Genomic DNA, 13642 nt, shown 5'->3' with positions numbered 1-13642 from the left:
AGTAACATCCCCCACATGTCTCTACCCTAGTATGCATATGTGAATGCACATCTACAAATTGCCTATACATGTACACTTAAGGCAGGTATGGGGAACTGGATCTAACTGGGGTTAGATTCAGGAGTTACCAGACTTCAGCAGGTCACTTTGACAGGTAGATGAGGGCAGACACCTGTCAATGATGCCAGGAGATACCACTTCAAAGAAGGAATTGGGAGCACACTTAGGGTCCACTCCCTAAGTTCTTCCTTCCTTCCTTCCTTCCTTCCTTCCTTCCTTCCTTCCTTCCTTCCTTCCTTCCTTCCTTCCTTTTTTTTTGCAACAATGGCTTTAATGCAAACTGAGCCTGTGAAGGAAGGAAGGAAGGAAGGAAGGAAGGAAGGAAGGAAGGAAGGATCAGGAACACACCTTTCCAGCTGTAATTTGGTGCTTTTTGAATGTGATGCCTTTTTCTGGGTTGGAGGTTCAAGGGACACAAACCTGCAGTGGTCCTCCTATGTGGTTTCATAGGGACACACCATCTATTTCCAAGCTGTTACTATATTCAGTGCTATTTTTATAGAAAAAATAAGTGCCGGAACTCACCATGAAATTTGTTCTCTTTAATGACAATGGTGCCCACCTGAGGGGTGCCGAAACTGAGTTCTGATGAGTTCCTGCTGAAAAAAGCCCTGACTTATATTGATGTTAGTGAGGCTCTAGCAAACTGTTTGCAGATGGCTATTTTGAAACTGACTGTGGGATTTATGGTCTGACAGTGTGGTCTTTTATCTGTGTACTATGATGCTTTTATTGCATTTTATTGGGGTAAATTAGATTTTTATTGTAATGCAAGTTTTTGTTTTCAATATGTATGTGCAGCTATGTTTTCTTGCCACAGTGCACCAGAACAACATTGCTTCCAGGCACTCTGGGGGAAAAGAAAATGCCAGCACACAAACCACTGAAGAGAGAGAGAGAGAGCAGTTTTCTTTTTTTCTGCCACCACTGGAAGACTCCATCTTTGTTCTTTGCAACCGCCTTCTCCACTCCACATTTTGTGTGCCCTGCAGTCTGCAGATTGCTAAAATTATTATTTTGATGTATATACACTGTATAGGTATATGTGTCACCTATGTGTGTACACACACACACACACACATGCACACACACACATGCACATTTATATACATTGACAGCAAATTAGTTGCAGGTGTCTAAAGGCTGCTCATTATATTTAGCACTTTTACTAATCTGTTCTAAATCTCGTCTTAGAGATGTCCAGCTGGTATTCAAGATCATATCACTGGGAATTCTTCCCCTCCCTCTTTGCATAGACATCCAAATTTATTTCTCATCTATTGATCTCTTAGCAATCTATTCAGCAGTAGCCCTTGAGGTAGTTTGCACTGTGTGGACACAGCCACAATGCACCCACATGGAGGTCTCTACACAAGGTGATGATGGCATTGATTCAAGCAGAGGAGTGCTTATAGCTGGTGGTGTAATATATTTCCACAGAGCGAATTGTTTGAAATTATCTTGTAAAAGTTGATTCTAAAGTCAACTCCTTATGACAGATATATGGTACAGCCCGTTATTTATTTTGGCACATTTTTACACCACACTTCGGCCAAATATGACATATGGAAAGGAGCTGTGAGGTAAGAACAACAGTAGAGAATTATATAGCACAAGTCATTTAGCCTGGACTAAATGGGGATGATGATCCCTCGAAAGAACCTGGCCATAGATGCACTTGGAATAAACACTGGCATATATATAGACCCTTAGAGATACATATATATATATATTATTTCTACAACCTGCAGAATAGGACGATGTTTCTGTTAACCCCCCAGTTTTTCACCTCTCCTAGGGTAGAAGATGTTGCTGAAACAGAATCTCCTTCTCAGCTGGAAGACTTAAAATCCACTATGAATGGGAATGAAGACGATCAAAAGCTTCAGGTTAAAAAACAAGCTTTTGAAGAGAAAATAAACATTGACAGCAGCACTCCTGGCTCTGTACGCCGGTATAGTCTTGGCCAGGTTTCTAAAGAAGAAAGGAAGGACATGAGGTTTAACAGGTATGCTTCACTGCAGTGTGTCAGCAGTTTTCCATGCCGATTGGTTTTCCCATACATATTTTTTTTTTAAAAAAACAAAACACCAAATGTTAAAGTGAACAGGCAAGTTACATAGTACCTGTGGGCATCAGACATTTAATTGTATCCAGACATCTTGTCAATAACTCTTAAGAGCTGGATAAGATCTCCGAGTTATTTGTTTAACCTACCTTATGCTCCAGAGTGCAGGGGGAGGTGCAAAGGAACACAGGATTTGAAAAAGTTCAGGCAAAAATGAAGATCGCTTTCCGTAAGTATAGTTGGCGAAATTCTGTTGGCAATTTGGACACCTTAAAATCAGGTTTATAAGCAGTGTCAACGAGTGAAAAGTATGCAGACATACATAAATATATAGTCAAAGCAGATCCAGAGAAAACGAAAGGTACATATGCAGCAAACAGTTGGTTAGAATTAATCTGACATAATGCAAAATTAATAAAGACAAATCATTAAAAGAGAGTGTATCACATATGTAAAGCATTAGGGATTGCAACAGCAAAAGAAACCCACCCCCAAACAAGAAAGTCCTATCTAGGGCAGTATTTCTTTGTAGATATTTTAAATGTATTTTAATATTTGATGGAAGCCACCCAGAGTGGCTGGGGAGACCCAGCCAGATGGGCGGGGTACAAATAAATAAATTATTATTATTATTATTATTATTATTATTATTATTATTATTAAACTTCAGGTTTTTAAGATGTTGAATTAAACAATAGAACAAGCCACGTCTGGCGCTAACTGTTAGCTAGACTGGGCACTGATCAAAGGCTCTAGGAGCTCAGAACGAAGGGCACTTCACCAGCCCAACAAAGCTGTGCCACCCTGCCGCCTCCTCACTGGACCCCTCGGTCATTTTCATGGTGGGATAGCTGTTTTTGAACTAGGGTCAAGCTTGGCTCACATCTGCAGTGGCTCCCCATCATTTTCATTTGCCAAAAATGCAATGCCCCAGCCCATCGGAGCTATGAAATCTATGGGTTTCATAGATCTTTGTACTACAGCGTTGCGTTTCCTGGTAAATTAAAATGGCAGGCAGCAACCATGGGTGGGAGCTGAGCTTAGCTCCTGTTCAAAAGCGGCACTTCTGCCTCTTTTGTTAAAATGCCACCCATCCTGCCCAAGGATGTTGCAATTGCTACAGTGGTGGCAGCGGGGGGGGGGGGGAGATGTGGCTGCGTTGGGTGGTGTGTGTGTTTGGGGTCCCCCCTCTGAAGTCTGGTGCCCACTCTGGAACAAGCTACCATGTGATCCTCCAGTAGCAAGGTTTCTTAAAATAATTTCTGATAAATAATCCTGTTAAGAATTTTCAAGTAGAGATGCCAGCTGTCCCAGTTCTGAAATCCCAAGGCCATCATGATTTGAGCCAAGTGCCCCTCTAATTTCAGCTCAGTTTGGGGTGACTTGGTGGCAGATCTCTGTCAATGCCAACCTTTCCTACTGCTAACCTTTCTTCCACTACCACCCTTTCCCACACATTCCCAGACCAACCAAAACCCTTTTAGGGCAATTGTAATCATATAGAGGAGTGGAGCAGGTCGGTGCCCTCTGGCTCCATCACATCCCCTACCATCCACACATTAGGGAAACAATGGTAAAGGTGAACCTGGTGTATGTAGCTCTCGATGTGAGATGGGACACTGGACAATCATGACTCCCTATCACATGGGAAACGTACAGCAAGACATCCCCCCTGATGCACAAATGCTGGGAATCAGAGCCAGCATGGCACATGACGGCCAGGCCAGAACTAGTGGCACAGGCCCATTCTCTCCTCCACCTAATTACAATAACATAGGGATGAATACCCCAAAAGGACTCAAGTTGCAAGTGGGCAGGGGCAGAACTGGCAGATATAAGACTGGCAAAAGCCACCCACACATTTGATAATAGAAGGCTTTGCCGAGTGGCAAGGAAGGAGCAGATTTTGCCTTTGTTGAAAATTGGATAGTTTTCTGTGTTAATCTTGAAGTCAGAAGAGCATAAATTTACGCTGAAATTCCATTAAAGTAGTGCACTTACATCCCAGACCCATCCTTACAAATTTGCTTGGCATGCAAGTTGCAGCTGACAACATCAGTTGAAACTTTTAAAAAGTTTAAGTTTTCAATAGAGATCACATCTGTTTTTAGCGGGAAAGGATGAATCATCTATGAGGTTCGCTCATTTCTCAAGAACAAAGCTGTATATTTCCTTAATTATTGGAAAGAAGGCTAACGAACAAAAATACTTGCAGTAGATGTGGCCATTTTGAATGGTTATTTCTCCTGTGCAGTGTGATTAATTTTTCCAGTCGTTTATGTGCTATATACTCTGAGTCACTGTATCAATATTCGGATTTGAATATTATTAGATGAGGTGTTGGCCACATTGAGATGATCAGCAAAGATCAGCAGTGAGCCTCAAGCTTTTGTGTTCCCTCCTTACCTCTCTCCTTCCTTCACAAACTTTTTGTTAGCAGCAAATAATAGCTTGCCATTTAACCTGACAACTTTAATAGGTTTGCACAAACCATCATCCCAGACCGGTTTGAGGAAATCAGCTTCAGTTTATGCAAAGCAACTATAGTTTGGTGCTAATTATGGTTTGGTGCTAATTAAGGTTCTTAATCCCCCCCATGCACTACAGTCCATTTTGCCTTTTGCCCAAGCCATTTGTTCCTGCCTTTGTTTACACTGCAGGTCCAAAAGTCTAGCTTTGCATGCTGTCCGTTTGAGGAGTGTTCATTCTGACAATGGACAAGAGATGGAGAATGGAGATGTTACAGCCGGCATCTCTTTCACAGATCTCTATCTGAGCCAAGAAGCCGACAAATTGCCTTCCAGTGCAGACACTGAAGAGTCGCAGCTGGAACAATCTTCACTTTCGCACCCAAGTTTGAAATGTACAGAACCAGAGAATCTGCCAGAACCCGTTAAAGGAAACTGCCATGAAGGGAGCCCGAAGACAATACAGAATCCTGCCGAGTATCAAGATAAGCTTTACTTTCACTTAAAGGAAAATCTCTCTAAAGTGAAAGCATATGTCATGGAGATGGGGAAGAAAATTCCTCTCCCAGATGAGTGTGTTATTGAAGGTAAGAGGCCTGACCCTTTGAAATGATGGGAGCATTTTAGAAAATACTTTAGGACCCTCTTTTAAGCTGTCAACCAGCCTCCTCTAAGCATGATTTCTTTTCACTAGCTGAAACGTGTTTCTGCATAACGGCATTGTTTTAAAAGGCACTGCCTTGAGATTCCTTCTTGCCTTTGCGTTGTTTCCGTGTTTCATTGTGCTTTATCCCATAAAGGACCTGCTAGCTCACTGCCCTTGCATGCAGAGGCGTAGCGAGCCGCTTTGCTGCCCGGGGCGGCAAACTTGAAGGCACCCCTCCCCGGGGGGTGTCGCGCTGCTCCCTAGCGCACGCGCCCTGATGTCACAGCGCGTGTGCAGCCTCCTGGGTGGACTGTGCATGTGTGGACATGCGCAGTCCACCTAAGATGGCGGGCGCGATCAGCCGGCGCCCCTTCTGACCGGAACCGGGCTGCACCGCGTTTTAAGGCTGCAGCGGGCGTACAGCAGCGCTGCTGTGCGCCCGCTGCAGCCTTAAAACATGGCGTGGCGCCAGTCGGAAGGGGTGCCGGCCGATCGCGCCCGCCATCTTGGGTGGACATGCACACTTTGAAGTGGACATGCCCTTCAAAGACCTAGGAGATGCCAGAGTGCAGGCAACTTGTTCCACTGGTAGCTTTTCTTATATATTGATTTAGCAATGGTGTGATATAGGCCCTGCTATTGTGTCCTCTCTTGGCAAGAAAGGAAAAGGATTGTGAGTCACATAAAGTTGCAGTTTGCCATAGTTAAACTAGGGGCTTATCTACACTTTTGCCCCACCCAGCCTGGATAACTCAGTTGGTTGGAACGTGGTTCTGATAACGCCAAGGTTGCAGGTTCAATCCCCGTATGGGACAGCTGCATATTCCTGCATTGCAGGGGGTTGGACTAGATGATCCTCAGTGTCCCTTCCAACTCTAAAATTCCATGGTTCTTTCCAGGCACAGGTCCATGTCCAAGTGCATTCTTTTTTGCTGCAGAGCTTCCCCCTTGAAAACCTGCTGTTTAAAGCTAAATTGGAGCAAACGGCTATTTAGGTTTTCTGTGGATTGTTGTTTGCTCCAATTCAGCTGTAAAGAGCGGTTTTCATGGGGCAAGCTTCTAAGAGAAAAACAGTGGGGCGCTCAGACATGGAGCTTTAAAGTGCAGACTGTGCCTGAAAAGTGTGGTGGAAAGGTAAGTGTGGATAAGCTCTAGCTGTTATGGTTGGTATAACTATGTATCCCACTTTACAGAGGATTGCCTGCGGACAATCCACAATTTGAAGGACTCCTCTATTTGAAGAGTTGTCCCATCCAGTTCTTAAAGTACAGACCCAGAAGAAGGGATGGAAGTAGGGGGCTTGAAGTTACCTCTCAGCAGTTACCTCCTGAGTAGCAAGCACACAGGTCACTTGGTCAAGTCAACTCACCAACCCCACTGTGGAGGGATGCACAGCTTTTCTAGTTAATTATACAGCAGTTAATTATTCCAAATTTGCAGCAACACATATAAATCAGTGTGTGCAAATTTTATGCACTTCTGCACCCTATTTTGCTCTCTTTTTGGTGATACACTTCTTTTTTAGCAGGCCTTATGCGGCCACCCTAAGAGTAAATCTCCCGCCTCCTGTTCCCGGCAAGTACTTTGCTTGATTTGGGTAGCAATTTTCAAGTGAATGGCTATTTAGTTAGTTTAGGAGTGCCCTTTGCTTGGCTAGATCTTTTGTTGTGAAAATCAAACCCCATGACAACCTGGCACAGGTTCATATTTATGTCTATGAGGCTGCAATCCTATACATGCTTAAGCTAGGAGTAAGTCCCAGGGCACTCGGTAAGCAGAAGCAGTTCCAGGACTGGACTGCATAACTTGGAGCTCAAGTTTAGTGCTTAGGTATTTCAGAGGGGGAAGAAACAAGATCCAAACCATAAAAAAATTGATCTGTTAAATTTAATAAAGATCCTGCTTTACATCTTATTTAATTCCATCCGAGATCACTTATTCAATCTTTATATATGAAATAGCTTCTAGATCCAATGCACTGAGAACCACAATATTTCATCTTTCTTACTTCCTTTCAAAAAATTACCATCTTTACCACCTGTTTCTCTTTTAATTTAAAAACAAAACAAGGAGGGGTAGTTTTCATCAGCTTATATTTCTCCAGATGTCTTGCGATCTTCCTTCTTATCTGCGTTTCAGGAATTTTGCTTACTACAAAGCTAGGCTTACTGGTTTATAATTTCCTGGAGGACCACTTCGTTTATTAAATCTAGTTGGACTTTGTTGGCTGGGATTTCCAGCCAGTTCTATTTCTGTATATATCTAGCATAACAGGATATTTTTTTTTTCTTTTTCCTGTTTGATCTTACAGAAATTGATGACTTTGACATATTTTGAGATCATTCCCAGGTTGCCCGCACACATGAGATAAATGCAGTCAATACTGTGACCTTATGATCAACAGCACATAAGACAGGAAACAAGTGGGAAATATATTGCTAAAATCACAGCTAATTTTCAGCAGTAGCCTTAGATGTCCACCTATTATTGATTGACATTAGCCCATTTTTATGGACTTTACACATAAAAGATTCTGTCCTAAGAGCCTTCTATTGATCTAGTATGATAGCAACGATAGCTTCATTCGGACATTTGATTCTGACCACAGGAAGGATCCTGTGATAACATGCAGGTCTAGCCTCATCCTCTTGACAACAACACAATTGCCAGCCAGGAAACTGGCTGACTCATGAATTATGTTAGTCTGAATGGGTGCTTCTGTGCATGTAGGGTTTCAAACATGTAAAGAGCCAGTGTGGTGTAGTGGTTAAGAGCAGTAGTCTCGTAATCTGGGGAACCGGGTTCGTGTCTCCGCTCCTCCACATGCAGCTGCTGGGTGACCTTGGGCTAGTCACACTTCTCTGAAGTCTCTCAGCCCCACTCACCTCACAGAGTGTTTGTTGTGGGGGAGGAAGGGAAAGGAGAATGTTAGCCGCTTTGAGACTCCTTCGGGTAGTGAAAAGCGGGATATCAAATCCAAACTCTTCTTCTTCTATAAGAGCTCTAGTCAAACAGGGTTCCTGACTCTGTGTCAGAAACCCTATTCTCATACAAGACTATTATTGCATTGGCTGGGAGACGTGGCCGGCATATTTGTGATTGTCATGAGAGCTAGCCTCACACATTCCAAAAAGATGTTTCATTTGTTTGGTACCCACAGATACTGGTTGCCTGAATAGGGCTTTGGGGATTTTCTTTAGAGCTGGTTTACACTTCCAGCTGACACTTGAACATAGGAATGAACACTTTTAGAAAGCCCTGCAACTGAATTGACCAGCTGAAATGAAACTCCCACCAGTGTTCTTCAGTCCACGATAGCTCGCATTCCGTCGCATAAATCATCATATTATATTTCAATGCTGCATAGTTTTCATAAGTAGTTTTGATGAGTTATTGTGCATTTTATGTTAGGTTGGGGAAAGCAAATTGGTACGACAGTTGTAAAGTTCTGTCTCAAGCGCTTTCATTGGCTTCCCCCCCTTGTTCTTATTATTTTCTGTAGGATATAAACTTAAACAGCAAATATTTGATGGAGTGTATGACAGAATTCCCCTTGATAACTAGGGCAAGACTGCCCTTGGTCTGAATTTGGTTGGTGTTATGTTTTATGCTGCGCTGTGAGATAATTAGTACCATATGATGGGATAGATGGGAAAGATCACTGCTCCCCTGCAGTGCTTGCTTCTGGAACCTTTTGATAAATTTAAGCATGGCATGAGCCAAAGCATGATTGAGAACACATGGGCTTCTGCTAGCTCAATGCAACCACAAACTTGCAAAGACGCAGAGCAGCATTTCTGAAAATCAGTTGTGTTTTCACTATGCCAAAAATAAAAAAAATTAGCTGGCCTCTTATTATTTGAATCTGATGTTAAGCTCCAGACCAAAAGTACTGTTCCCATACTGTGAAAAGTTCACATGCCAACACTCAAACTGGTTTTTCTGTGTAGGATGCCCTTTACCAATTGCACTTTAGTACCCATGGCAGCACAGCCAGTATTATAAAAGGGGCACTAATCTGCTGCTCAGAAATAGAATTAAGGACCTTTTCCCATTCTCATGACTAGGAGGGGGGCATTATTTAGCCAGACTTCACAACTCTGCATGGCCATTACCTTTTCTAATGGGCACAGATAGCAGCTTCAGTGGATAATTTTCAGAGGGCGAGGAAATGCAGTGTGGGGGAGAGTTAAACCTTCTTCCCCTGATGCCACAGTCCTGACTGGGGTTCTCCTCAATAGCTGCTTTCTGTAAAAGAAATATAGGTTGATAATTCCTATCATGGAACTCCCACATCATCTAAAATGTTTGCTTTAATTGCTATGGAAATCTCACTTCAGAACTAGAAAGGACCTTGGGAAGGGAGTAGAGGTTCTGTTTCTGTGAGGTGGTTTGGAATGGATCAGAAGTAGGGTGGGGGGTGCGTGGGTATGTGGAATAAGCACTGATGTAAGCAGTTTCCCCATCAACTGAATCTTTATACCGCTGCCAGTGTGGTGTAGTGGTTAAGAGTGGTAGACTCATTATCTGGGGAACCGGGTTCGTGTCTCCGCTCCTCCACATGCAGCTGCTGGGTGACCTTGGGCTAGTCACACTTCTTTGAAGTCTCTCAGCCCCACTCACCTCACAGAGTGTTTGTTGTGGGGGAGGAAGGGAAAGGAGAATGTTAGCCGCTTTGAGACTCCTCCGGGTAGTGAAAAGCGGGATATCAAATCCAAACTCTTCTTCTTCTTCTGCCAAACAGACACCCAAAGTTGCTTGCTGTAGCTATCTGTTGGCCATTTTGATTAAACTATAAGCTACTGTGAAACAAACTAAAGGGCTGGTTTCAGCATTACATTACACACCAAATATTGCCTTTTTCCCATGACATACCCCGAATCCAGAAGTATATCTGCAGATCCTTGTTTGGACCATTCATATGGACACATAGAGAGAATAAATCCTCATGGTCATACATGTCCCAGGTGATTAATTTCATGTTTTATGAATTTATTCCTTTGTATAGAAATTTACATCTTGCCCTTCAAGAAGCTATGGGCATTTTTCTCTTCTAGGTTTTGCCTTCTCAGGCAATTACACTCGGATGCACATTGGCTTCTTGCACTACTGATTACCACCTAGATTAGCATTCTTCTTCTTCTTCTTCTTCTTCTTCTTCTTCTTCTTCTTCTTCTTCTTCTTCTGCTTTCCAGTACATTTTGGGGTTGTTATGCAGTGCTTCAAAGCTGTTCTAAAGACTGGTGTTATGCTCCTCAAAACTGTGGATTTAGAATGAATCAGTTTGCCAGGTGCACAGAAACTCTTAAGTACAGTGGTACCTTGGTTCTCAAACTGTTCGAAAACCAAGGCGCAGCTTCCAATTGGCTGCAGAAACTTCCTGCACTCAATCGGAAGCCGTGTCAAATGTTTAGCTTCCAAAAAACTTTCGCAAACCGGAACACTCACTTCCGGGTTTGCAGTGTTCGGGAACCGATTTGTTTGAAAACTAAGCTGTTCAAGAACCAAGGTACCACATATGAGTGGGCTTTGTCCAGCAAGCAAGGCAGTGAGCTGAAATGTCTTTTTGTGCCAGAAAACCCCAAGTGGACCTGGTGTGAAAAGGACTTTCAAGGGCTGCCCACCTTGCCTGGGACTTGGCTTGCACAATTTCAATGAGGGCCCTCTTCCCATCCTAACAGGTACACATCTAAGCCTTAACAATAGTAGTGGCACTTTGTACTGTTGGACCATTTCCTAGCCACTGATTGCGAGTCTTCCATCCCAAAGAAGGGCCAAGGCAGCTTAGATCTGATGCAGGAGAAGTGGATAGCTAAATGCCAGCAATGACCTAAGGAGCAAGCAGCAGTCTGAGCAAGGGGAAATATCCACACTTCATCTAGGCTGTTACTTTAAATTCGCCCATGCAGCCATTTTCCTGTAGCTTTAGAGCTCTGCCTTTTCCCTTTTGTCTTTCATGGAATGCATTTTTTAACCTTCCTTTGTTAACCTGCAAAGGTCAAATGTGTTCACAATAACCGAGTAATCGTCTTGCGTACTGCCGCAAGGAAAACACAGAAAAGGGATACCATGTAAGGTCACCATATGTTGTTGATTTAAATAAATTCCCCATATTTCAGAGCGTGATGGGTCTCTTTTATTGTGCAGAGATTTCCTACTGCTTAGGGTATGGCTTGTGATAAATGCTTATCGCAATGCCTGCGGCTTTTATTATTTATTATGGCCCACCTATTTCCAAAGGTAGTTTCCATATATCAATAATCTGTAATAATAGCCAACACCATGTTTGCAAGTGTCTGTGTGTCTGCCTCCTCCCCTTGTATGGCTTTGCCAGCATGGGAGGTTTGGAGATTCCCCACAATTCCTTTTTCTTCAGCAATTTGGTATCACCAGCGATCTTGTGTAGATGAAGAGAAGAAGAGTTTGGATTTGATATCCCGCTTTTCACTACCCGAAGGAGTCTCAAAGCGGCTAACATTCTCCTTTCCCTTCCTCCCCCACAACAAACACTCTGTGAGGTGAGTGGGGCTGAGAGACTTCAGAGAAGTGTGACTAGCCCAAGGTCACCCAGCAGCGGAATGTGGAGGAGTGGAGACACAAACCTGGTTCCCCAGATTACGAGTCTACCACTCTTAACCACTACACCACACTGGCTCTCCTCAGTGCCTACCCCAAACTCTAAATCATTAACAAACAAGTGAAAAAGCACAGGTCCCAAATACGCTAATCTCAGTTCTGTTTGCATACAGCTACTGTTCTCTTCCCACTGTTTGTTGATCATTTTGCTGGGACAAGATTAAATTCATACAGCCCAATAAAAAGGTACATAACAGATAAGGACATTAAGGCTGTATGCATACCATACGTTTAGAGCACACAGCTTCCCCTGAAGAATTATAGGAACTGTTATTTATGCCTGACAGAGCTATATTTCCCAGCACCCTACAGTTCCCACTGCTTATGTCATGTATATGGCCTTCAATTCTTGTCCACTTCAGAAAGCATATTTTGGTCATGTGGAGCCTTTGGTGAAGAGGCATAGTATAATCACTTGCATTTACAGATGACAGCCATCTTCCTCAATGCCTAATTTAGCTTGGGACATTCATAAAGACGAGTCAGCAGAGATGTTGCTTGAAGAAAATGAAAGCTGATGAATAGGAATGGGTGAAATAGTTCTCATCCTACCTCATTGTTATGGGCTTCAACACCAATAAGTCCCAGCCAGCATTGTCAGCAGACCATGATGATGGAAGCTGTTGTTCAACAACATCTGGAGGACCTCAGTTTCCCCATTCATCACCTGGGGGGATCACATGCTTGAATATCACTCCTTACTATATCCCTGAACATGCAAAGCTTAGCACATGAGGGGTAAAGATTCTAGAAAACAAATTAGGTAAGCTGGTTTTAGGTACAGGACTAGATTCAGTATTAGACTGTTGTTAAAAGAAGACAAGATTCTGGGATTCACTGGAGCTTTCAAGAATATAAAGAATTTAATGGTCATTTAATCTGCACTGATCCTATCCATCTATCTATCTATCTATCTATCTATCTATCTAATTTTACTTTATTCCCTTACTTTTCCAGCCATATATGCAGCTCCATCTTGAATAGATTGTTGACTTTACTGCTTCAAAATAGCATCAAATGAAGTTTAATACAAGCTATGGTTGGCACCTCCTGTCTAACTTTTAAGTGGTAGGGGAAAGTCTGGAAAACTATTACATTTTGTGGGCCTTAATCATATACATATTTGGTTATCTTGCGGGTAGCTGTTCCTATGTGAGCTTCTTAAGTCTCAAAGTCACTGATAGAAATGATAGAATCCAGAGTAGAGGAAGCATTACAGAATAACCGAGAACGGCTTTGGACCTTATAGGAATGTCAGGGAAACAGGAAGCACAACTTTCCCAAGAGTCTAGAAAACGTTCTACTTCAGACGATATAGAGAATTCCAGGAATTCCAGGGGGAAAGGGAAAAAGGATGAATTTCATTCCTCCTCTCCCATTCAGCAGTGTCCAAAGTGGCTCAGACTTGATACGTTTTTTGGGGTCAAACTATATGTGATTTTAAACATCTCATTAGGAAGCTATCGTTTTTTAAACAAAACAACAGCAATAATAACAGCAGGTGAGGCGCAATTTTATCAGGACCACAATATGCAGAAAGACTTAACCCTTTCACAACCCACCATGGTCCCAACAAAAATCACTCTTACCAGTCACCACACTGCTATCACAGACCTGGGTTGTGTGTGTGCTCCCATTGGCACCAGTGGGAGCTTTTTCTCTGGGACTAACGCCATTTTTGAGGGGTGGTTTTCAGCGGCAGTAAGGCTGCGGCAAAAAGCATTCCATCTCAGCTTCCTGTGTGCTTAGGTCATTGTGATCTAC

The 13642-nt window shown here is 42.9% G+C and overlaps 1 protein-coding gene across 5 annotated transcripts in view; it reads left to right on the top strand.

Moving 5' to 3' along the window:
• The window catches only part of VEPH1 (ventricular zone expressed PH domain containing 1), a 117191-nt gene that overhangs the window by 60729 nt on the left and 42820 nt on the right, over positions 1 to 13642 (top strand). For 4 of the 5 annotated variants that reach the window (XR_004426680.1, XM_033150513.1, XM_033150512.1 and 1 more), the window contains exons 8-9: positions 1859 to 2068; positions 4789 to 5183. Coding sequence is in view for 4 of the 5 variants with exons in the window: in XM_033150513.1 (XP_033006404.1) it covers positions 1859 to 2068; positions 4789 to 5183 (605 nt within the window). In the remaining variant the exon portion in view is untranslated. Of the gene's footprint in view, positions 1 to 1858; positions 2069 to 4788; positions 5184 to 13642 lie in introns of those variants that run through there. The other variant, XM_033150516.1, reaches the window with a different exon arrangement.

This window comes from Lacerta agilis, chromosome 5 (assembly GCF_009819535.1).
Source record: "Lacerta agilis isolate rLacAgi1 chromosome 5, rLacAgi1.pri, whole genome shotgun sequence".
Lineage (NCBI taxonomy): Eukaryota > Metazoa > Chordata > Lepidosauria > Squamata > Lacertidae > Lacerta > Lacerta agilis.
This window is presented reverse-complemented; position numbering and strand designations above follow the sequence as displayed.